Here is a 25384-nt window from a genome sequence, read left to right on the forward strand (position 1 = left end):
ATAGGCTAAGTGACTGACTGATCACAATATGCTGGAGTCCTATAAGCCATTCACTCCTTAATTACTACAGTTACAAGCATTTTACACCAATATTGTTGTGCTCTGTAGCAAGGAAATGGGGAAAGATATTCTGAGACATTTTCACTTTAAGTACAATTTTTTTTCTTATGTTCCTTTTCCATTTAAGGTCCCATTGTGCCTATGTTGAGAATGCTCGTGAGCTGACAAGATGTATGCAATGCAGTTCTGAAGCAAAGATAAAAAATCGTCTTTAAAAACTGTCACTGAACTGACAGAGCTGACTCACACTGTTTTTTTCATGATGAATATAAGTTACTACACTGAGCAATTTCCATACTGTAGGGATTACTTACGCCTTCCAAAAATCACTTTATTACTACCCTTACTGACAAGAGAACTCAGGCAATGCCTGTCTGTGGGGTTTCAAGTCAACAGGAACTACTAGGCACAATGTCATTGAGACTCTGAGGTGAGACTGAGGAGGATTTGCTTCTGCTTCCAGCACTGCAAAATACCTCCTCGGTGACCGTAACAGCAGACCGAAGTCAATAATGCAGCTCCCAGAAAGTTTGGCCTGTGTATACCCCAGACAAGATGTGCTACCATACTTTTACACACACCTAACCGTCTCCAGGCTGTGGGAAAGAAGGGAAGAAGTACTGTACTACTGTAATTATGCTGATTTACGTGAGGCAGATCTCTAGAGTAGATAAAGCTTGACCTAAAGCTCCTGTTGCTTTCAGAGACCCACCATGAAGACAAACCTGCTGCACAGTACATACAACTTCCTTGTCTGCCTGTCTCACAGAGACATACTGTCCAGGCTAATAAGCTTTCTACCATCCAAAAAGGATACCAGAAAAAGTCCATCTATGAGTTCATGGTTCTGCACCAACCTTACCCTAGAGAGCTATGCAGCCATCACAAATGTGCATAATACTATTGTTTTGAATGGGATCCACTGACTTGCACCAGCTGAATAGCCAGTTCCCTAAGGAAGGAAGGGGAGATTTGTTTCCAGAAGTGCTAAGGACAAATGACCCAGCACCCCTGACAGCCAGGACACATTCCTTGTGCCGTTCATGTGGGCTCAGCCTCAGGAGGTTCAAGATTCAGCATTATTTTCCACACTAGAAAGCTGTTGCCTTATCTTCTGTACCACTTGTTTCTCTTTGGTTCTGCGAGTATGAAATAAAGAACATCACTGGCTGGGTCCCAAAGGGGTCTGAGGCTTCCCAGCAGGAAGGAAAATGACTGGGATGAGAGGGCCCCCCTTTGCAGGGAGGGTGAAGATGGAGAAAAGGGGGGATGGGGTCTTAGAAGAAGGGACAGGGATGGCAGGGACCACCCAGGAGATAAAGAAAACATGGGTTGAGGGGAAAGCTGGGGAAGCTCCTGAGCATGTACAGTAGCTAATTGTCAAATTTTAAGCACTTAGCCTTTTAAATCTTTTTTTTTTCCCTTTTTCTTTACACACACAAAAAGCAAAGGCATGTTTCATGTTCAGAAGTAACAGCTTGCAAAGGCATTTAAAACTAAAGTGGATTTTTAAATTTAGCACAGCCTTCTCAGTGTTTTCTAATCCTGGCTCAAAGGCTGAACTTTGTTAAAATTTGTTACAAACAAAAATGTTAAGAAGTTCCCAGACTTTGATGGGCTTTGCTAAATTTAAAGCCACGGTGAAATTTTTATAGGAAATTACAGACTGAAAACGATATAGCCATAAGGAAAGACCACAGCAGAGCTTCTTGTACATGTTTCTCTCTTGTAAAGCTCTGCAGTATCAGTGCCACAAAACCCAGCTCCCTGTGCAAGCCCTAAGTTTCTCTCCTGTGGTGCTCTCTGGTCCAGGCTGCCCCCTGCACAGTCATGCATTCCCAGAGGTGACTCCGCAGCAGCCCCCGAGAGCAGAGGGGAGCTGGGGTGCCGGGGCCAGGCTGGCTGCCTGAAAGCCACCCATTGTGCCCAGAGGCAAGTGGCCCTGTGAGGCACACTAGCTCCCCGTCTCCAGAGGGAACACGTGCATGGGGCTTCTCTCCACTGTCCAACGTTCTGGGGCACAGAAGCAGTGTAACTGGGTGTTAATTGGGTCAACCCCCTATTTTAACTACAACGCAACTCCAGACTCTTCCCATTCTGCATCCAGTTACATTTTATTATTACTTAGCTAAAACAAACTTACTCTGGTGGTGGTTCCTTCCCTTCACTGCACAAGGTCTCCACAAGAAGTTTCCTCTCCCGTCTTGCACGGAAGGTATGCTGTCAGTATTCACTCTGCCCATGGCTCCAGGGGCTCCATTTCAATCCAGGTCCAGACCCAGATCTTGCCTCTGAGCTGTGCTATAGGCATATGTCAGCCCCATCCTGTCCCCTGCTGTCCTGGCTCACTCACTGGTTCTCCTGGATGGTCTCCAGCCCCTTCTGTTGCTCCTAACTGGTCCCCCCTGGATGCACTCTGGACCTTATTCATCACCTCACCTTGGCTGGAGCTGTCAGTGGGATGTTGTTACCTGCCCCCAGCTCTGCCCGTCCAGTTCAGATGCTGCAGGACTGTGCCCTGGCTGGTGAGGGCACTGCGGGCACTGGGGTCACCACCAGCACACAGCCTGTCCCCATCACAGTGCAGCCCCACTCCTGCCGCTCCCTGACACCAACAACCACTGCAACATGGCAGGGACCTTCTCCTTGGTGCTCCCTGGCATCAGAGAAGCTGCCAGTTAAGAGTCCTGGTGTATTCACTCTTTTAGCACCTGTAACTAGTGGCGATAACAGCAACAACAGCAGTGAGATCCATGAAGGGTCTGCCATGTAGAACAGGTATGATGAACAAATACATCAAAGACATGAAGCAACATTCATGTGGGAGCATGGAAGAGACCAGAACTTAGCAAGGAACTGCTGTGGGAAGAAGCAGAGTATGAAGAGGACAGCATAGGTGAAGCCTCATGAAGAAGATGGAGAGCATCTCAAAATCAAGCCTGTGTGGAAAACAAAAAGGGGCAGCGCCAACGGACTTCAGATACGAGCAAGGAGCTTGAAGGTGGCTAGAATAATGCTGGGGGCTCCTTTAGAGACAAGACTGTGCATGAGGCAACCTCACATAAGCTGTCCTGTGGTACACAACCAGTGTTGCAAGTTTCTCAGAGGCACAATGACTCTGCAGAGGATCACTGGCTTTCTCCTCACTGCGCAGGAGGAAGGACTGCTGAGGGGCAAAGCCTCTCACTCGCTACTGATCTGACGTATGTGTTACATACAGTCAGGGCTCATCACGGTTCTGGTTTGCCAAGGTGGCACAAACGTGTATCTGCCACGTGCAATAAGGACAAGTGACAGTGGCAGCAGGACTCTGAAGCCTGCCACTCAACTGCCCTCAAACCCTGGCTTTCATCAGACCTTTCTGGGACCTTAACAAAGAACTGTTGTACTCTCGGCTCACATTTTGCAGAAATAAGACCTTAATCCACCCCTCCTGTCCAGCTTCTTATCTCCCCCTTCTCTGCCTGCTTTGCAAGGTGGCACTCATTTATTCTGGGCAGAGGAGAGACTAGAAAGGATGTCATGTCTTATAAGTACATAAATACATGATTCTGTACATGCATATGCATAGGAACATCCCATGCCTAGGAATATTCAGAGTTTCACAACTGCCTACTGTGTAAGCAGTGACTCACTACACGTCCGTCACTACACCAGACTGAAGAGCCCAGGGCAGCCCTGCACTGCTCAGCAGATCTCTCCAGCCATGCCAGAACCACCAGTCCAGGTCTACGAAATTTTAACACTGCATTTCATGAGAGCACGTATGCATACTCGTTACTTACTTACAACTTACAAGAAATTGAAACCAATTATGATAATAAATGTTGGATTAATCTTATTCAGGCAAAATCTTTAATTTCAATATAAACAATCAGATACTATTATTTTATTTTTTTCCCCAAGAAATTTTATTTCTGTGCCTGCAAAAGAGAGTGAGCATAGCCATATGCCGTGTCCCACAGCGAAGCTGCAACACTCTTTCAGTGTCTGTCAGTTTTTTAATAGAGGCCGTTCCATGCACACTGTTCAATTAAATCTTCGTATCTCTGGAGCTGAAGCTGTAGCTTTACAAAGGCCATAACGCAAGCACTGTGCAATTTGAGTGTTTAAGTAAAAAAATTGCATATTTATATTTAAATATACTGAATTAGGTACACACACATTTCCATATCTGTCCCTATCAAAGCCTCAGGAATCTTCAGCTAAACTATTTTAGGCAAGATGACTTTCAGGAATTTAATGTAAAACAGGCACTGAGCAAACTCAGTCACTGGGCATGCCACATATATATTTTCTTGACCATAAAAAGTGCAAAAGTTCACTCACTGTGTTAGTTTTATCCCACTCCCAATTAATGTTGAACATTTTAACAATTATGTTCTCTGCCACTGTTAGAAATATACACACGCATGCTTTGTGTTTTTTCAGAGGTGTTCTAGCACAGAGCTTGTCTTGTTTTCCACCAACGTAGATGCTATAAAATCATGCTTGATTCAGTTTACTTCTTTCCTCCCCTCCCCTCCCTTCTTCCCTTTCCCTCAGCCTTATCCTCCTCCATGTTCTTGGGTGGGCAGATTCATGGGGAGACTTGGTTTTTAGTATAGCCACCACCAGGCAGTTTGCTACTCTCCTGAAGCACATCTGGGCTTTATATCAGGCCTTTAATTAATCCTCAGTGAAAGCCAAGCTATGACATTTTGACTGGGCAGGCTCCAGTTTTGGACAGGTCTTGATTTATTGCGACTGAGTCTCAACCTACTTTGATTTATTTCAGCTTTGGGGAGGAGGGCAAGCACTGAACAGAAAAAGCACTGTTGGATACAGAACATGTGATGCACGAAAAGGACCTCCAGAGTACTGTGGCCCAAATGACAAACAGCTCAGACAATTTGCAATAAAAATAAAATAAAAAAAGGCCAAGTGATGAAAAGATTTTGGTGAAAGAAATCACTTAAAGCAACAACAACCATCGCTACCAAAAAAAAGCAACAACAAATAATAAAAGTCTTAGTGAACTAGGATCAAACTACTTGGCAGACAGTGCCAATGAAGGAAGCCCATGCCTTATCTCTAAGTAAACAATAAATCCCTGGTCATTCGTTAGTGTTAATCATGCTTCTCATCTGCATTCAGCTAAATAGAGAGAGGCAGGACCAACGCTTTCCTGATGAGTCGCTTTCAAAGAAAAGGATGTTCTGCTGTTGCCTGCCAACTGGCCTTGGGTGGATGTCCTTTCGCAGGTCTCCCTCTCTGACTGTACCGTGCATGGCATGCAACGTGCCAAGTCTTCTGGACAGCAAGAACAAAGGCAACCAGGGCCAAACTGTTCATCTAAATAAAGCAACAAACACCACAATAATAGAGGCCACTGAATAACAAATCCAGTCTGCTCAAGGTATAAAGCCTTATTGTTTCTATGGGCAGGCTTACTCTCTTCGGCTCTTTTCTTGTTCTGTTTTAATTCAGATTCTACTGGACAGATGACAAAGTTATTCCAAATACTACTGTAGCTACTTCCAATTAATTCCTGTTGTGTGCACACAAAAAGAAACTCAGTATCTTGCAAATTCTAATAAAACCAAGTAATTTTATTGTTTTCCTTTAAGCTTTATTGTTAAAAATTCAAATACCCTGATTTCCCCATCCCTTGTACTTACTTTTTACCAACTAAAATTCATTTTATGTTATTTTTCCCCCCTTCTCTAACTACAGGAACTAGAGAATTTATGACTCTATCAAAAGAAAAGAGAGTGAAGTTCCAGAAACTGAAAGGTAAAAAAGTTTTAGTCTAAACAAACTGGCACTTCTTATTTGTTGACACCTATCAGGCTCTGTTACCTAGCGAACCTCTAGCAGAAAGGATGTTTTTGTTACAGACTTGGCACCTGCTGCTATTAAAATTTCAGTAACACCTCAGATGCTACCTCAACAGTCCCCATTGAAAGCCTTAGAAGGACAAATCTTTGCACTCCTGTTATTCCTTGTAACAAGACAGAAGGACCCACAACCCATACATGCGCATGCAGGCTTGCTCCAAGGCATCTCTAAGTGCTAGAAAGCAGAAGTGGACACAAATCAGGTAGAAAAATATCACATGGGTTGTCTTTAAAAACATTAAACCCAAATGCTTGAAGGCATTAGTAAAAAGACATCTGTGTCTTCATTTTTTCAGTTTCAGAGTGAAATCTGAAAGAAAGGTCTACCGTACTTGCTTGATCAGGTGCTTGTAAACAGTAGGATTCAAATGACCATCTAGTTTAAGAAGCCTTGGGTCTTCTGTTAACCCAGAAGCAGCTACACGAATGTTCTCAGTCTAATCTGTGTCACACTGACTAGTTTTATCACCTGTAAAAAATAAGATGCATTTATTATAGCAGTGGTAAGCTGGTAGGCTACACAGGGAACCTGTGTTTGTTGTCTTGTCCCCTGTCTGGGTGGGCAGGCTGAGCTGGCTCTCTGTGCCCAGTGCAAAACTACAAATTCTGCAGAAATGCAAAATATTCATACACAGGTAAATGGGATCCTACAGAGCCAGTCCCTTTTAGATTCAGTAGTAAAGGTCTAATTAGTGTTAAGGACAATTCTCAAGTCAAATTATTCTACTGAAGACATCCTTCCCTCGTCTCTCCACTCTGCAAGAAAACAAATCGCCAACATCTAAGGTAAATGTTTGCTATTTTCCATGCATGCTTTTGTTTTGTGCCCCACTCAGGTTGGAGTATTTCAGGCTACTTTCAGAGGCAGAACCAAGCACAGCGGCAGCTCACGGCTCAGTTTGGCCGAAGCGTAGGTGATGAAAACACAGCATTCCTCTATCAGCTATGGTCTTAATCCTCATCTCGTATTGCCCCCGCGGCCCCTCATACAAGGATGCAGCATATCCCCATAAGCTGTGCTCCTCCTGAGTATGTTTCCTTTTCTCTGCCAGACAGTATTCTACCTAGCTGCTGCAGAGCTGATTCTGGGTGGGATTCCAGCCTGAACACCATCATTTTATTACTGTTTATAGGAAGTTTTATTTTCTAGCTTTTATCTGCCTTCATGAAATATAAGTTTGGGTGACTTTTTCCTTCCAAGAAAGTATAGTAACACTGTAAGCTCCAGAAGTACTTTCTAATACCAACACAGCCAGCATGTGCAGTGACAAGTTAGTAGGCCGTTTCAGTGAAAGAGACTTTATATGAACCAGCATCCCAGTGAAATCCCATATCTAGGCAAAAAGGATCCCTTTAAGATACTACTAATAAAACTATCAGCTTCGAAGTCAACTGTTTTACAAGCAACTCCAGAACATAAACAACTGTTCAAGACATTGTTAAGATAGTGTTTTCAGAATCTGGATTTTTCTTTTTTTCCCTAACTTGAAATATTTACGACCATTCTATTTAAGTGATCAGACTGCTACAAATCAGTGCAACTAAGTGCCTGTCATCAGCATGCAATTTCATTACACAATTTGTTTACAAATCTCATATGAATAAATTAAACCAAGGGAACTGAGGCTTGTTTTTCTTTACCACATAGTGTATTTTGAAGGTAAATGTCAAATGTGCATAATTCTGTTATTATTTAACATTATTTTCTGTAATCACTCCAAAATGAATGTGGTAACAACGATGATTAATTTACTTTCCTTTTGGGTGGACTTTTTACTCAAACTTGTTCTTTTGGCAGCTACACTTTTACACATGGGCCTGTTGGTTTTACACTGCCTTTCTTTAGATGTGACCTTATGAAAATCAGCAACAAAAAAGCCTTCTTTGAGGAAAGTCCAATTTACTTAATTACAAGAAGTGGGCAGTTGTGCACCAATTTCATCATTCTGTCATACTTGAGGCTGAAAACTGGCACTGAGTGGGCCAGGTGAAAACTCTTTATTAAGCTTCCTGTTTATACTGGTAACACATTAAATGGAATTTTAATGCCTCCTGAGGTCACTTTTAGAGCCAAATTGTGGCTGTCCCTATCACAGGTGTACTGAGTAACTCTGTGCAGGCACAGAGCCTTTTTCTCTTCTGTCGGCCTCCGCCTTCCCATGCATAAATGTAAGACGCAACAGATGAAGTCAAGTCCCACTGAAGTCAATAATCCTATTATTAGAACAAGATTTCACTCCAAACCAAGTCCTGCAGTTGGCTTGCAGCATGCTTGGTCCTCAGGCTTGCCAGGAGGGCAGGGAGGGAATGCATAGCCCTACAGTCCTCTCGGGGTTTGCACGCTTCACACATGCTCTCGCCCTTTATTGCTATCTGGATCAAACAGAGTCTTTTCTTAGCACCCATACCTGTAAAACTCCATTAAAATGCTGCACATGATGTGAAGGGTTACATTATGAGTGCTTGGAACATAAGAAGGTTGCACAAACCTCCAACCAAGAGCAATTCTAAATTGTTACCTGCTCTTGAATTACTTTAAAAAGAAAAAAAAAAAAGAAAAAGAAAAAGATTCTCAGAGAGATGAGGCACCAGATAGTTCAGTTAGCCTGGAAAAGCTCCTTGGCAGGCAAGTTCTCCACCTTGGCATTCCCAGAAAGCAGAGCACAGCCAGGACCTTCACCCTGGCAGGCTCCTTCTTGCAAACCAATATAATTTCTGCTACCAGTACTACAGATTCAGAAAGCCACATTCCAGCGGTGCATGCCATGGTTATGGCATGGGAGTCACTGGAAAAGGTTTACAAGGTATTACGGGCTGAAATAAAACAACACATCAACATATACATGGAACACGCACAAATAGGAGCAGTGGCGATTTCCCTGGCTGCAGCCTGAATACGGCACTTAAAATACAACCTCCTCAGCACAGGGGTTCAGGAGCAAGGCTGCCAGCAACGAGGACATGACGGTGGTAAGAGGAACAGTGCCCAGCAGCAGCCAAGTGCCTCTTGGGCTTTCCCTTGTTGGCAGACAGACCCCTCACGTCTTGGTCTGTCACGCAGCCTACAGACCATCCTATCTCACGCCTCCCGACACCTTTCCAATAACCTGAGACCCACTTGTAATCTGGGAGATGAACAGTTGTAAACCAGCAGTGTTTTTAATATATATCTACCGTAGATATCAGTAATAATACTGGCAATAAAATGAGAAGGGTATACTTAAAATATTTTTCCCTTGTCAATTATTTTCCCTTTAAAATGAATATGATATATTAAAAACCTGATGCTTGTTGAATTTAAAACACCTCAGAGGAAGAGAGGAATTCCCACCAGATATGAAAAGGCAGGGTTTGTCTGGAAATAAATGCAGCATAATAAATTAATGGTGAGAGGGAAAACATGCCTGTATTGCATAAGGCAAAAATACTGCATTAGCAACACAAAGCATTACTTTTTCTTGTAAAATGAGGCACAGTGCAGCAAGACTGTATGATTTGTGCAAACTTTTCATTATGTCAAAAGCAACATGTATGCCTGGCATTACAGCATTAGGGTTGCTTTGATAAACTGTTACCATGCAGAGTAACATCTCACTTGCTAGAGGTTAAGGCAGGAGTAGAAGTTAATGCTCTGCTATTGCAATTTACTGCTCCTTAAAGAAATCTGTGAAGTGAACTTGGAAGAAAGAAAACCTCTTTTGATATTAAAAAAAGAAATCAAACACATTTTCAGATCAAGAAATAACGGACAACTTGCGCTAGAAATATCAGCTTCTAAAAAGTACAAAGCTTGCTACTAAAAACAAAGTTAGAGAGTAAGCATATTTTCATAACAGTGTCTGCTCTTTTAATAGAAGAACACAAAAGTAAGTAACATTGGTGCAACAAGAAATTGGCTCAACACTCAACACCTCCTATGGACCAGCAGTTCAGGCAATGGCTCGCAGCAGGGGTCATAGCAGGAGGTCATGGTCCTCTGAAGTTTCAAATAGTCGAGTTTGCCCTGATCTTACGCTATTGAACAAGAGTAGGCTAGGCAAAATGTGCCTAGACTGCATTCAACTCTACAAAAAATCCCTAATAACTTGTTGTCAGACTGGTACATTTCATATGAATAGTTAGGGATCCCCTAATTTTCCTTCCTCAAATCCAACACTCAGAGATCCTTTAATTGCACTGCACAACAGAAAACGCAGAAAGCTGATACATGGCCCTACTCACTTAAGAAACACCACCAAAATTCTTATTTCACTAGAAGCAATGGAACGTCCACCAAGGTGGCCAGCACCAGGAGATGCTCTGTGCATCTGCAGGGCGTGGGGAAGGACGGCTGCTGGGCTCCCCTGCATCAGTCAGCCTCGACCTGCACGAAGGAGGCAGCACAGGGAGTGTCTGAGGGAACTGCCAGCTGTTTAACACAGTCCTCATCAGCTGCAGGCACCGGGCGATGTCAGGCACCCACTGTTTACTTCATTCTGCCCTTCCATGGCTGAAGGGAAATCCATTCCAGTCACCCTGCTGAGCTGACTGGGGACAGGGGGTAAGAAAACACCAAGCCAGTGTCGCTCACCTACCTTGCAAATGTAACGCTCCTCATACTCCTGAGGAAACAAACAATTGCTCTTGCAGAAATCACATGGATTTTGAGAGGGAGAGAGAGAGGAGTCAAGCACATGACAGCAATAAGCTTTCTTCACATACTTAACCTGGTAACCAAGTCAACTGTCCCCAGGGGAAGCTTAATGTCGGCCAAAGAAGGCCAAGCGGAAAGTTCAGCTGCTCTATCTTTGGACCATTAATGTTGGTTGTTAGGTCAAGGCTTCATCCAAAAACACCTACAGCTAAAATTCAAGTATTTCTGCTAAAACTAAAAGTGGCATATTAAATGCACCCTGTGGGTTTGGGGAATGTTTCCCACTCAAACAAACAAAAAAATCCTACTTTTTTCCATATCCAGATCAGGAAAGAACAGTCACTCTGATGATAACTAGTCTTCTTAATAATACACAGAATATTAACAGCTAGAGTACAATAAAAGTAAGCCCTGACATTTTAATTTATCCTCTGAAATATTTCTTCTTTCAGTGGAATGACCTGAAATTGTTGAAGGGCTAAAAATTTTGGTTCTGGGAATGCACTGCCCGTGATGTTTTACTGGCTTCATTTCAAATGAAAACAATTACTCTATAGTGAGGATGTTACCACACAGACATAACAACACCATTAACTATTTTTGACTTCCAGTGTAAATTAAACCATTATGGGGTTTTAAAAATGTCCTCATTAAATTTTAATGATCTGTTTTAAGGGATTTTTCCCCCTTATTAAAATTAAAACCAACTATGCTATACAACTTTCTCAGAAAAGTGCATTACTCTAAGATTCAAATAAATCTGTAAATCATAGATTAGTTAATAAAGAGAAACTATCTGGGTTATTACAGGTGGGGCTGGTAGCAGTACCTGTTATTAATGTTGCCTAACATTCACCAATAAAAGATGCTGCTTCCCGTTCTTTAAAATGTTGCCAAATACCATCTGACTGAATAAAAAACTTGTGAGTTCAAAGGTAGACACACCTGGTTGGGTTGTTTTTGGTTTGGCTTTTTTTTTTTTTTTTGTTGCCTCCATGATAGGAAAAAGAGTAAAGAAAGGAAAGAAAACGCCAACTGAAGTGATTCAGCTGATCAAAGAATACTTTTCATTTGTATTAACTCCCCCATAAACCTCAGTAGCTTTTTTTCCACGAACTCGGGATTTCTTTGTTGTGCAGTAAGTATTTGCAATTTTGCAGGGTTAGAGAATGTTTATGAGGACATTGACATCAAATTTGCCCCGAAGTTGCCCAATTCATAAACTTTGTGTGGACTAAAATGGATAAAAAAATTTAAAAGATCATGGTTTACATACACTCAAGAAAGACTTGCAAGACCTTTGCTGTTAAATTTATGAAGATTCACTTTATGGTGAACATGCTCCATCCCATGATGGGGCAGTGGTTTCCCTCCAGGCGCAGGTGCAGCCTGGAACAGGCTGCCTGGTGTGCCCGCTCCCCGGGTCCAGGCAGTCCCCTCTCCCCCATGAGATTCAGCTCTTTCCCACAGTCTCATCTGCAGCTGCCGCAAGTTAAAACCACCACAAGACTGACTGGAAGGTGGAACAGACCTTTTTTTTCAAACAGCCTGGTTTGTTTTCACCCTGGCGTTATATTGCCACCTGCTAATGAGTAAACATTTTCCTGCAGCATGCACTGATGTTGACTGTAATGATGGTGTATATATGCCACATTATATAGCCTCTCTGCTGGCATCTGTATGTTTTCTTCTGATCTATCGCAAGTAGAAGTATGGCTCCTAAGCATGGACCCTGTCATAATTTCACTTATTTTTCCACAAATTGTCAGACAGAGTAGAAACCTAAAATCTCAGGAACAGTGCATGCATTTAAAGTTACTTCTGAAAAGTGCCCTAATTTGGTACCCTACAAGAAGAACATGCTGCAAAAGCAGAATTTGTCATGAGGATTCTTGTAGCTGTGTTACTTGAAGATACTGCATTCAAGCTACAATGGCGTAATAGGTCAGCCTCAGAAAGATGACAATACATAATTTATCAATCTGGAAACCTTATACTTGAAAGAAGCCTTAGTCTAACCTTTCCATCACTCCAATTGAATTGTAAGACCACCGCTGTAACAAGACCACTTAGAAAACCACCGGGGTGGCCTTGATAATAATACACATATCATTGTTGAGGCACAGGAAACTGAACCAGATGGCTTTGCTGAGGAAAGCACTTTTTTGGCTTTGTAAAGCCTAAAAACACTAATAGGTCAAACACAAAAGTGGTGAAAAAGAAAGCTAAAGGAAAATGTATGTAAATAAGAAAAAAATCTTTTTACAATTATATTCTCCTCATATAAAAAATGGCTGCAAGAAAATAAAAAGGGGGAAAAGGTGCTGTCGTTCTGAAATAGATCAGGATAGTTTTCTGAAAGGAAAAGGTCTAACAGCAACACTTCCAGTAGGCACTGCTGCTGGAAATCAATACCATATGATGTGCATTAGACAGAACACCTACATACTGTAATTAAAACCCTTTTTTTTGGCCTCATTTTTATGTTTTAAATATGGGCACCATTCATGTCTATTGTCATAAACTACTTACTTTCTTGTTCAGTCTCTTATTGGCAATCATATCAATCTTAAGGAAAAAAAAGCACATATATGCATCTCTTAAAATACATGAAATTGAAAATAATTCCCACAAAATCATGCATGCACAAACAGAAACATACATATATTCACATACACACACATACATATGTGTGTGTGTGCATGACATATATAAAGCATGTTTGAATGTTCTCACTTATGCTGTATTTATAATGATATTATTTACAGACTTCAGCATTTCAAAAACCATGAAGGGACTTGGTTTTGTTTTGTTTTTCTTTAATGCAGACATAATCTACATGAGTAAAATTAAGATGACAGGGTGTTACTCTGCTGGGTATTGCAACCATTTCTAATAGCCAAGAAGTCAAATCTAAACTATACGTGCTGGAAGAAATGTATGATTATAAACTCTTTTATTGTGCAGCCGTATTTATCAAAATGTAAGCTTTTATTTGGCATTAAAAAGGAAAAGTTTTACTATCACATTTGCTCTAAAACATGTTCTCTCCTCATACAGGAAGGTTTGCCAGTAGTTTCAAAATCTGAAAGAAGATGTTTGAGAATTATACCTACATTTTGCTCATATAAAATCACGCTCTAACTGAAAGAAAACATCATTATTTAAGTATCAACTTTTGCTCTGCTTGCATGGGACAAGGGAGAAGAAACATACACTGAAGAGACCTTCACTATATGCTTATCATTTGCGACAGTTCATTTTGGCACTTCTCAGAAAATGTTGACATCCTTGGAGAAAATGTTCAGAGTCTTTAGTCTGATTCTCAAGCTTTTAACTAAAACTAGAGAGTTAACAGAGTAGTTTCTGAAGCCAGAAGTCAAGTGGGACCACAGGTGCCTTACTGAGCCCATGGAGCATGATGGAGCCTACCTGGACAGCAATAAAGCAAAAGAAATGACAGTGTGGTCTCATGGGAACCTATCATGATTCTGCATGAGAGACATGCCAGGGAGATGTCTGTTCTGTGGCGAGTGATGCCATCTACCACCTCATACCAAGACCTGAATTCTTTTGTAGGGTTGGAACATCTCAGCTGAGATGCAACATGCAAGTAATTTACAAAACCGATGGCTTCATGAACTGACTCTGGCAATCTACTTATCTCTGTCTTTTCCCTATAAGCTCAGCCAGAAGGAAGACAATCTTCTTTACTTCTTCTTGGACGTGCTGTTCCAGCACTCTCGTTGTGTCATGAAGAAGTTGCACTGGCATTTGCAATAGGGTATGTGGGTCAGTGTTGGGGAAACTTCAAAAAGCGATTGCGCATCTTTTATTTGAGACGAGTAATCTGTTCTGCAGCCACTTACATTGGCTGTACTGTATCCTGAGAACTGGATCATTATTTGCATAGATTATTGAACAGATTACCATGGGCAAATGTGACTTCTTTTATTCTGGAAACATCATACCTCCACACGTCCAAAGTATTTACATGAGGAAATAAAAGAAAATTCAGCCATTGATAAGTGTGTACTTCCTTGGGAACTTTCTCAAAAACTTTTCAGCATGAGGGTTAGTTCTACATCTTATAAAAAGGACAACAGATTTTTAAACTATTAGAAAGAAACTAAGGTGGAATAGTCATTATCTCTGATACACATGGTTCTAGAAAAGGTACTGCTTCAGCAAGTAGCTGTCAAGACTTCTATGAATGTTCAGTAGTTGTTCCAAAGGAGCACAGTCTATCAACTTTTCTCCTAAAGGTTCATAGATCCCTGCTGCTCTCACAATTTCTTCACCTAGATGGCAGCAGTAAGACAATCAGTTCAGTGGATCATCCCATCAATCAAAGCAGATTGGACATAATTTTAAGATCAGTTTGGCTTAACAGAGCCATTAATTATCCCAGCTCAATTAAGCTGATGGAAAGAAAAAGTTCTCGCTTGGAAATACACAAAATACACCCAGATAGCTCAAAAATCTTTACTCGCATACGCAAAGAAGTCCAGCATTGAGTGTTTAAAATTATTTCTTAACTTTTATTAGAAGTGATTAACTTTGAGCATAAAAACTAAGCAGTAAGAAGAGAAAAATGTTTTTCACATTGGTCCATAACAAAAGGGTAATCCTCATTTAAAAGCATGCCTTCAAGTTCATGAGCCAATCTCATAACTGTATGAGGTATTGATAGACAGATACAGCTGACTTGCCTTTTATAACCAACAATCCCCAACAAAGCAAGACTCTCACAAACAAGTATTCTGCTGGGCTGATGAAAAGATGTGTCAGAAAAACTTTGAGTCTCATCAGACTAAAGGAAAACATCTCAAAAGGTGACACATCCTTAATACTCCAAGAAAACAACAAAAGAGAACTAGAAATGCCTTGGCCCACAGTCTCACTGGCTGAATCCTTTTCTTACGCACAAGTAAAGTAAAATTTTAAGTAATTCTGTCTGGCAAGAGTTTTTATATTTAAACTTACACACAAACATACAAGGAGGGATTTCCCCCAACAAAAATGGTAGCAGCTTTCTCCAAGGGTCTGTCTCCACTTATTAGAATGGTGAATAGAAGAATCATGAATAAAGGATCAGGTGATGCCGGCTGGAGATTTAAATGCAGAAAGCATCACTGTAGGTTAGATACTACTATCTCAATTTCAACATGCACAAAACAGTTTAAGAATAAATATGACTGCATATTTTCTTGTGCATTTTAATCACAAAATGAAGTATGAATTAGCACCAGTACCAATTAAAAAAACCCAAGTAAGATGGAAAGTCTCTCTTTAAACATTTTCTTAATGTGCTTGGTTAGACTGTACAATAATTTACTATATTACTTGTAAACTTTTCTTTTCTGCTTTTTTTTTCAACATTATTTGAATATAAATTAAAGGAAGCTGATTGCCATATATTTAGAATATGAAACATTCCCTGATTTCACCATGAATTTAGGCACATGCTTAATTTTTAGCATCTGACTAGACCTATAATTAATTGAATTGGAGCTAACTGTGACCCAATTATGACTCCTCTGTAATTATTGCTGGAACTACTGCTGGGATTCTATTAAAGGCAAAAGAAAATATTTCTGATTTGTACAAAGAATATTAAAACTGTTAACTTTGACTTGTTTTTTTACTTTTTACAGATATATATTGATAGGCTTCTCCGCAACATTCATCAGCACAGTATTTCTGCTCTCTGCACAACACTGAGGTGTGGGCAGTGCAACTGCAGAAGGCAACCTGAGCATCAGCAGGTAACAAAGAGGAAACTGAAGGAAAGGAACAAAAAGCCTCAGCTGTTGAAGTCTAATACGAACTTGACCTTTTCCCAGAGCCACTTTCCAACATGACCATGCTCTATTTGTTGGCTTTCCCTTTACATCTTCACAAATCAATGTGTTTATTACGTCCCCAAGATCAACACTTTAAGGTTTCAGTTGCAGGTATACCTTCACGACTTCATTTACAGTATTTAGCATGCAGAAAATTAAAACCCCAACACATTAGTGATGGATCAATGGCCATTTTATTAATGGCCCAAGTTAAATGTTTCTGAGAATCTGTATTTATTTGAAATAAGACTCTTGGGTAAGTGTCTGAGGAAACTTGTATGATGCCTTGTGTTTTATAAATGGCATAGAAATGAGTCAGACTGCTAAGGCTTGCTATCATACTAATATTTGAAAATACTGAGCAGATGGCTTACTAGAACTTTCTGCAACAAATACAAGGTATAAGTTACCCTCTCAAAACAAAATAGCACATAGACAATCCATATATCAATAGTACTGACGTTGTTTTTTCTCTTCCCGCTCAGTGGCACTGATAGTCACCTTCAATATTATCCCATATGACTTGTGCTGGATCACAGCAGAGTAAAAATGGAGAAAAGGGGAGTTAAGAAGCACAGCACTTTCTGCAAGTATTAAGAGTTACTAATATAATTTTAGGATAAAACTAATATACACCCCACCGCCATCCCCTGCCTCCTCCCCCAATTTTCGATGCGTACTTATTTCTGTTTTGTTCCCTTCAAACACTGAATGGAAACCTTTCTTTCTAGTGCGTTCGACTTCCCAGTTTTCATCCACCAGCACAATGCTGCTGTATCTGATTTTCAGTTCCTGCAGGTGGTACTTCAAGTCCCAGCCCCAAAACCTAATCAAACACATATTCCAACTACTCTCCCCTGATACAAACCTCTGTTTATGCATCATGCTTCCGAATCACCTGCTACTAAAGCTGACCTCAACCCACAGCTAGCACCGAGCATGCTGGCAGCTCATCCCTTGGTGGGCACCAACAAGCTTCAGTGCAGGCACTTCCATGCTCTGCTGTAGACGGAAGCCCAAAAGCACAGTGGCAGTCAGATGAACGCATGTGATCCAAGCTTGAGAGTCCTGACTTCTGCTTGTGCTTTGTAACTGCCAGACGTTCTCCACTCCAATACATACAGGATACAATCTGTCCATGAAGTCAATGGGATTTTGGTCATCAACTTTCATGAGATCAGGAACTGACCCATAATATTTTATAAAATAACAAAAAGGAATGTATTTATGGTTTTATTATTATCCCTAATAAGGAAATAAGAAGAAAGAAAACACAGTACATGGTCTAGTCTATATGCACATGTGTTACTTGTATTAATATCAATGGGATTTAAAAGTACATATGGAGGGGATAAGATATATCCCTATGTGTTCAGCCATACACTTAAGGAAGCTCCCCAAATGCTTGTAAATACGATCATGCTTTCTAACATACTATGTATTTATTTGAACAACGTTAAATCTCTAAGCCCCACTTTCCAGTCCATTAAAGCCTCAAATAATTGTTTATTTCCAGTTTAAAGTTACTCACTTTTTTAGCCATTAGAAGGCTGCCTGTAACCACATTTCCACAATATTCAGGGAATTAGAGAATTGATAATAACTCTCCCGTTATCCGAAGAGGTACCACTCTGGGAAGAGAAATACTCAAGATGAACTATATTTTAGTGAGGAATTCTTTCCAGAAGATTTTGGGACAGGCCCAAAATGTGTAGCTGAAAGGTCTGGAATGCTACTTACACAACCAACATGTGTTCGTGCTGTAGACCTCGGACAACTACATTCCTTCTGGAGGCCAAAGGCCTTGAAAGCTAGTCATTCCTCTAGATAGACTTGTTCTCATTTCCTTTTTATTTTTAAAGGTTTGAACACAGGACAAGGGTCTGACCCACTAGGCACAAGAGGGTTATTCTGGATTTCCCTTATGGAAGAAGACATTAGGATTTATCCCACGATTTATGATCTGGTGCAACTTGTCTTGTGATGAGATAGCCAAAGTATTTATGGAGTGTTCAATGCCTGCTAGCAAATTACGCTTATTATGTTCAATGCAACTGATCGTTTTATTTGGCTTAATCTTTTACTTCCGTTCATCTCAGACTCGGTAACTGACTTAATGAACTCTCTTAACTATAGTTTTATCCATTAAAAAGGTGATTGGGATGGTTTACTGCATTAACTGCTTCAACTAACGTTGTGGCCACAAATAGAACACAATAGTCATGGAGGCATAGCCATGACACCCATGGTGCCCTTACCACTTTACATGCAAATGCAGCACAGAACCAAAAGCCCACTTTATTTATAGCCAGCTGCCAAAAATCACGTTCTTCGCTCATATGATGTAACCCTTTCAATGGTAAGGCAATATGGCTGTTTACTTTTTTTAATTTCATCCAGAGCAAAAGTTTATATTGTGGTATTACAACATTGTTTTCTTGCTGCTTCTTTTTGACTGTAAACAAGATTTGAGAGCTCAGCTTTTATTTTACCTTTTAAATCTCGATTTATGATAAAAATACCAAATCAGACTTTTTCCTACTGAAATACTTCTTACTTTGTAATATAGAAAACCAAAACAAACAGTCATAATCTTTTTAAACTACATCAATGAATGGTGAAGCCAAATCCGGTTTCCCAGCAAGGAATTATTAAAAGACAGAAATAGCCCAATGACCGCAGGAAATCTTTAAGCACCAAAATGGGGACAAAAGTCTCCTGGGGAAAAGACAGTATTTCCTACGTGGTCATTCATGTCTCCTTGTAATACAATACAGGGGTATTGTTTGTTTGCCTGCTTAAGTAGATGCATAGAATAAAATTAGAAACAAATCCTGACTATGAAAACCTTTCAAACACTCGATGCAAGCACGTGTGTTGCAATACCTGCCATCACAACTATGTTGTGATGCTTCTTTCTGATGTATGACCAGTTAGACCTTTGCCCATTTATATATACATCATTCTTGCCTCATTATAATAAAGGCCACGAACCTCCAGCAGGAACTTTGACTTCATGTCATACTGCATCTTGCTGCAATCTTAATATTGGTTATAAAATTTGTCAAAACAATAGGGGAAATACTCTAAAAGAGATTCACTTTATAGTCAGCTCCCTCCCCCAAGGAATTCAGTCAAGGAATGTAAGCCCAAAGATTTGTTTTTCTGTTCAGGTCACGCCTGGGGTAGACTGCTGTGTTACTAAACTCCCTGCTCTGAAATCAAGAGCAAGACAAAGTTAACAGACCTCAATAGGCAAAACCATCTTGAGATAGCCCTCCGTGGACCATGACCTGAAGTTACAGCAATAAGCATTATCCCCACCATGAAGACGACTCAGCAAAAGGCACGTGGCCCACAGCTTACCTCAACGTAGTCCCTGGCATGGCCCCAGTCTCTCTTAGCATCCAGATTGCCCAGGCTGAAACAATCCAGCTGCCCCAGGTGAATCTTTGCAACCGATCGGCTAATTTTTCGAGTAACAAAGTTAGCCCCTGGAATAGAAATAAAAAGTAATATCAACATAGTCACAGTGGCAGATCACTGGCCACCAGAAACACCTTGTATAGCTCATAACATGGTACTTTCCGTCTTCATTCACTCCCCTCACAACACTGAGACCCAAGCCATCTTTTATCATTTGAGCAGGCAATGAAGCTTCCAGTGCAAGTGTCACATTAGCTGCACTTTCACTGCAAACGTCTTTCTTTGTGGAACTTCTTAAGCATTCCTAATTTGCTGCCTCAGTATTCAGTCCAGGCACAGAGCCAAAGAAAATCATTTGGAATGTCAGTTCTTAAACACAAAATGCAAAAGGTTACATAAAGAAGACAGACATCTTAGACCACCCTCAAGTTTTTTGTTGCTGTTTCTTTTTTATTTCAATTTTTTTTAAAAGGAATGCATATATCTAAATAAATTAGTTTATTAATAAAAAAACCATGAGACTATCCAAATATGACTTATTCTCCAAAGAACCGTAATGGTTAAATGTGTTCTACTTCTCTAGCTATTTGTGATTCTTTGTCTCCCAGGTTCAGTGAGATCATGAAATTGTGATTTCAACTTTATCAGTTGAAGGTTGTGCACTGTTTTATCATATTTCTGTTACTTTGTTCACTGTATTGCTTTAGAAAATTTGTGTACCCATTTCTGCTCCCTGTAGAGCTGCTTTAAAAAATACTTTTTTCTAGTTATTTTCATATCTTGATTTTTAGATTATGATGGCTGTGTTTCCAAAATGTGGTCAGCAGTCTCCTCAAAAGCAGAGGGATTTCAATTTAGACCATTAATTCAGGCTAAGCAAGCACAATGGCATTTGCACACTAATGGGCCACAAAATTTAAAATTACATGCCTTTTTAATAGCTAAAAAAATATGATTGAGTGGTGACAGATGATACCTCATCCAAATGGGAAGGAGGAAAGTCAGTGAAAATTACTGTTCTAGTAAAACACTCTTAGCAAGTTTCTAAAGTCCTTAAGTAGTGCAGCTTGTACATTCAATGCATATATGTAGGTTTTTTTCATTATGGAATTCTGGTCTTGAGATACGCATCTCAATATATTCCGTTTCCTGTCAAACGAACAATAGGCTGCTGCAAAATTATTAAATAATGTGAAGTGTCTTTTCCAGACTATTAATTTTTCCTGTAAAGTCAAGAGCATTACAGTACCTTTTGGTGTCATTTGACACTGCCAAAAGTAAAAAAAATAAGTGCATACCTGTAAGAACCATGTGGAATGAAGCAATTAAATAATTCAGACTTTACCATGGGATTAAGATAGAATTTTAATTTTCTGTCAACTGCTGAACTAATTAGAATTCTGTTTATTAGCCATTTAGAATATTTCACCAGCTTGTACTTGTTTTTTAAAGGATGGAAACCATGTAATTTCCATATTCCCTGAAAAAGTGTTCATATATAAAGGAAGATTTCAAAATTGTGTGATTTGCAAAGTTTCAGAAACAAAATATACTGGGGAGTGTTTTTTGTAGCAGTGTTCCTCAAAAATTGGACAAATGAGTCAACTGCAGGATGAAAGCCTAAGCCCTTCTTCCAGACTGCACCCTGCACACTCAAGAGCAGAAATATAATTATGCCAAAGATAAACCAGTGCAAACCACGGGACTGACACTATGACTCTGCTATTGCAATTTTCTGAAAGCAGAGTACTGTGGTTCCCCTGTTCCTGGCCGGACAGGCTTGCAGCAGGAGTGGAGTTCTGGCTTAACAGAAACCAGTGACAGTCTCTTTGGCTTAGTCAGACTGGCGCTTCTCCAAAGACTGTTTCCATTTCTTACATTATCCAAGTGCTCTGAGATCTTCGCACAGATTATTACTAATTAATTAAAAATATATTCATGCCATTACACAAACTTGTTAGTATTAGGTAGGAAACTTCCTAACCTTCTGCATGGAAACAATTTCAGTTAGCATTATTATTCAGTAAATAGCACTTGAAGGAGAAACTGTTTTTCCTAGGATAAAGTATATGTCTTTACGTTGCAGTTTACAACTGAGTAATAAGCAAAACTGGCCGCTTTCAGCGCTATGTTCCCATTTGCAGTGAAAGCAGTGAGACTTCTAGTCATCATCTGCTTTAAAGCACGTTTTACTGTTAACCTACACAACTAATGAATGTCAGCTTCCATTCTGGAGCAACCACTTCCTCAGCATAAAAAAACCCAACAGCTTATTAGTTTGTGTGTGTGTGAGAGAGAACTTTTATGCTATCAACTGAACTTAAAATATATGAAAGAGAGTGCAGAAGAAAAAGCAGATTCATCTAGCACAACACAGCAAATACTAGCGACCGCTGTCTTCTTGCAGTCACTGTCAACTGTAGAGAAATTATCTTTAAAGGTCTTCTCCAAGCAAATGCAGAATATTCCTCAAAAGGCTGAAATGAAGAATTAGAGCGTACCACAGTGAAAAATGAAAACTTTTATTTTCCAGAAATATTCCAGTAAGGGTTCAACAAAATAATACCAACCCTCTTCTTGGAAGCGCCTCAGCGTTAAAGCTGTGGAAGAAAACTATGCTACTGTTCATTCTGAGAAATGTGATTAGAATTTTTTTTTCATGCAACCAAGGACCGAATGGCACATTTCAGAAGTATTTAAATGATATGGTTCATAAATAACATTTAAATACCAATTCTCTTCAAACACAGTATCTTAAAATATCCCATTACAGTACATGTTTGATCCCATGCCATTAAATGCACATCATAGCTAGAATTTAAGTTGATGCCCACTGGAGTCATACAAAATAGTGAAGGCTATGTCAGCATTTCCATTATAAAGCCCTGTCCTAGGGGTTTGCAATCAGGCTATAAAATCTTGCTTTGGCTTGAAACTTGGCAGACATAATGTCTCTTTCCTCAGGAATGATTCTATCTAAAAGGTCTATGTGGAGTGCTACAGATATCTTTATATAACTGAATACAAAGTACCTTTTGAGACACAGAAATGGTTAGCTTCCTTCTTCCTCAGGAGCTATTGAGGACCTGCAGACGTTGAAGCTACAAGGGCATTTTCCCCCGACAGAATGTCCTGTTAGTGCCAGTATGAGTATCAGCAGAGCTGCTGGTGTGTTAACCACATCACCCTTTATGCTGACTTTCATCGGATCAAGATGATGCAGCAGCTTAAATGCCACAGCTACCACAGCTGAATAAGGCCTGCTTCACTATGCTGCTAACATTGCTAATTCATGTGGAAACGTGTGGTGGTAGCAACAGAAACTAGCTTAGATTGCAGGGAAGAGGGAAGTCCAAGTCCCACAGCTGTCTCCTGGCTTTGTTTTGTTTCCTCAGTTCAGAGACGTGTTGTAAAACACACCTCACTGCTCACATCTAGTACCAATGAACATGGAGTGTTCAAAATTATTAAATGTGTGATATATTCTCACTTATTTGAACACTTTTTCAAAATGTGTGAGGGTGGTACTGTCCTGCCATATAGGATAGGACAGGATCCGAAAAAGAGCTCACTACCCTACAGTAACCAAGCGAACAGTCATTCTTACTTCCTTGTAGGGCCAAGCGCGCTGGGCTAATTGCTTTGCATAGCATCTATGCAGCAAATACATCCAAACCATGATGGGCCACATTATACTCTGGTTTCCATCACTACTGACAGCACTGGAATTGCTGTACCGCAACAGCAGAGATCTGGCCAGACGTTGCAAAGGATGCTTTGGTGCCTCTGCACATTTCAGCAGTTCCAAACAGCCTTGGTTTAGCAGTGTCTGACAAGTTTTTACATTTTAAAAGAGGACTTAAACATGAGTTTTCACGATATTAACAGCTCTGTCAGGAACCCTGGGCATTAGTTTAGATTTGTTTTCAAAACCCAAGCCCTCCCTCTGAGATCATTAGCATTCCAATAGGAACCATAAGGTCTGATTTACAAACCCGATTTATCCTAGATACGATTTTAAGCAAGGATTCCTCATCAAGCAGACCTGATCTGTAAAACATATAACTTGTCAGCAAACCACTACAGGAACAATACTACAATAAAAAGAAATAGCAGAGGTATAATGCAATAGCTTCAGCTCTCCAGCCCAGGCCTGTCACTCACTGCACTGTCTGGCTCAGGGTGGAAAACAGCCTGCGCAGCTCATCCCTCCAAGAAGGACGCTGCCTACATCTGGCAAAGGTAAGTTTTGGAAGCTGGACACATCTCTCATTAACACATATTTAAAACTATTGCTTCAGGAAGCATGCTCTCAATGCACCTACCTAGAGTTCCAAAGCTGGATGTCACAAGAGAAAAAATAATACCTGGGTCTCTGCACCAGTCCCCCCTTCCTTTTATCAGCACTGGGGTTCCACCCTTTGTGCATCATCAGGAAGCTGGCTGTTTGAAGTAGGTGCTTTTCTCTAGACTGTGTGGTTTATAAGAGGCAGCCAAATGGATGAAGCAGCTTTAAGAGCTACTGTTATAGTAACTACTTTTAAAGAACTTCATTTTCTAGGCTCTCAAGGCTACATGCAAAACTGAACAGATGACAAAAATGTGGTCTTAGGAAGTCTGCTATCCCTGTATAGTACTAGTTGTTTCAGGCATAAGAAAATCCATCATTAATCCTAGTAATATTATAGAATAACAGAGTCTCATAGCATTTAATAGTAATACTTCTCTATCAGCTGAAATGTAGTCCTAGCACAGTCTATAAATTTGCCATAACATCTTTTTCTTTGTTTTGCATACAATATGATAAAAAGGTTTCTGTCTCTAAAGATGCTGGCACAAGAAAAAGAGTTGTGAGCTTTCATTCCTCCAGGTTTCTACAGTTCTGGCATAGATTCTAGTGGAAGCCTAACATGTTCAAACACATTGTGTACCCAGTGCTTCTACTAACTCAACAGAACATATTTCTTTTAACATATATATGTTGTAAATGATACATTTAATGAGATCATTAAAATGTTTTGATTGCCTGAAAATCCACACTGTCCACAATTTCCATTCTAAGAGAAGCTTATTTTTGTAATAAGCTGAAATGAAAAAACAAAGCAACACCCAGTTTTTCTAAGAAAAGAAGGCCAGAGTCTCCTTTAGCTTATACTGATGAAAATCAGTAGCAATTACTCTGAAGGCAACGGAGTTATGTCAGTGTGAACCACATGAAAAATCAAGTTACAAATCTTGAAATTAACCTTCCATAATTTGGGTTTAAATGGAATTTTCAACTGTATCTTGATCAAAACAGCTGATACAGTACTGAATTTTGGTTAAACTAGTAAAGCAGCTGCTTAGTATATGTTAAACACTCATGCATTTTAACTGTGAATCCACTCCCAATTTAAAACAACAAATTGTTCTTCTTACAATGACAATTATACAAAGTAGAAACATCACTGGAATCAAAGAAAAAAATCACTGTTGAAAGGGATTTTTTCCTTCCTAGCTCTTCATAATATCCTGCAAATTTCACACAGCAAGTACAGCTA

General features: G+C 40.1%; 1 protein-coding gene across 2 annotated transcripts in view; it reads right to left on the bottom strand.

Moving 5' to 3' along the window:
- Positions 1-25384, bottom strand: part of GMDS (GDP-mannose 4,6-dehydratase) — a 427309-nt gene that overhangs the window by 208840 nt on the left and 193085 nt on the right. For both annotated transcript variants that reach the window (XM_040587295.1, XM_040587293.1), the window contains exon 7: positions 19785-19912. In XM_040587295.1, the coding sequence (XP_040443229.1) occupies positions 19785-19912 (128 nt within the window). The remainder of the gene's footprint in view (positions 1-19784; positions 19913-25384) is intronic.

This window comes from Falco naumanni, chromosome 3 (assembly GCF_017639655.2).
Source record: "Falco naumanni isolate bFalNau1 chromosome 3, bFalNau1.pat, whole genome shotgun sequence".
Classification (NCBI taxonomy): domain Eukaryota; kingdom Metazoa; phylum Chordata; class Aves; order Falconiformes; family Falconidae; genus Falco; species Falco naumanni.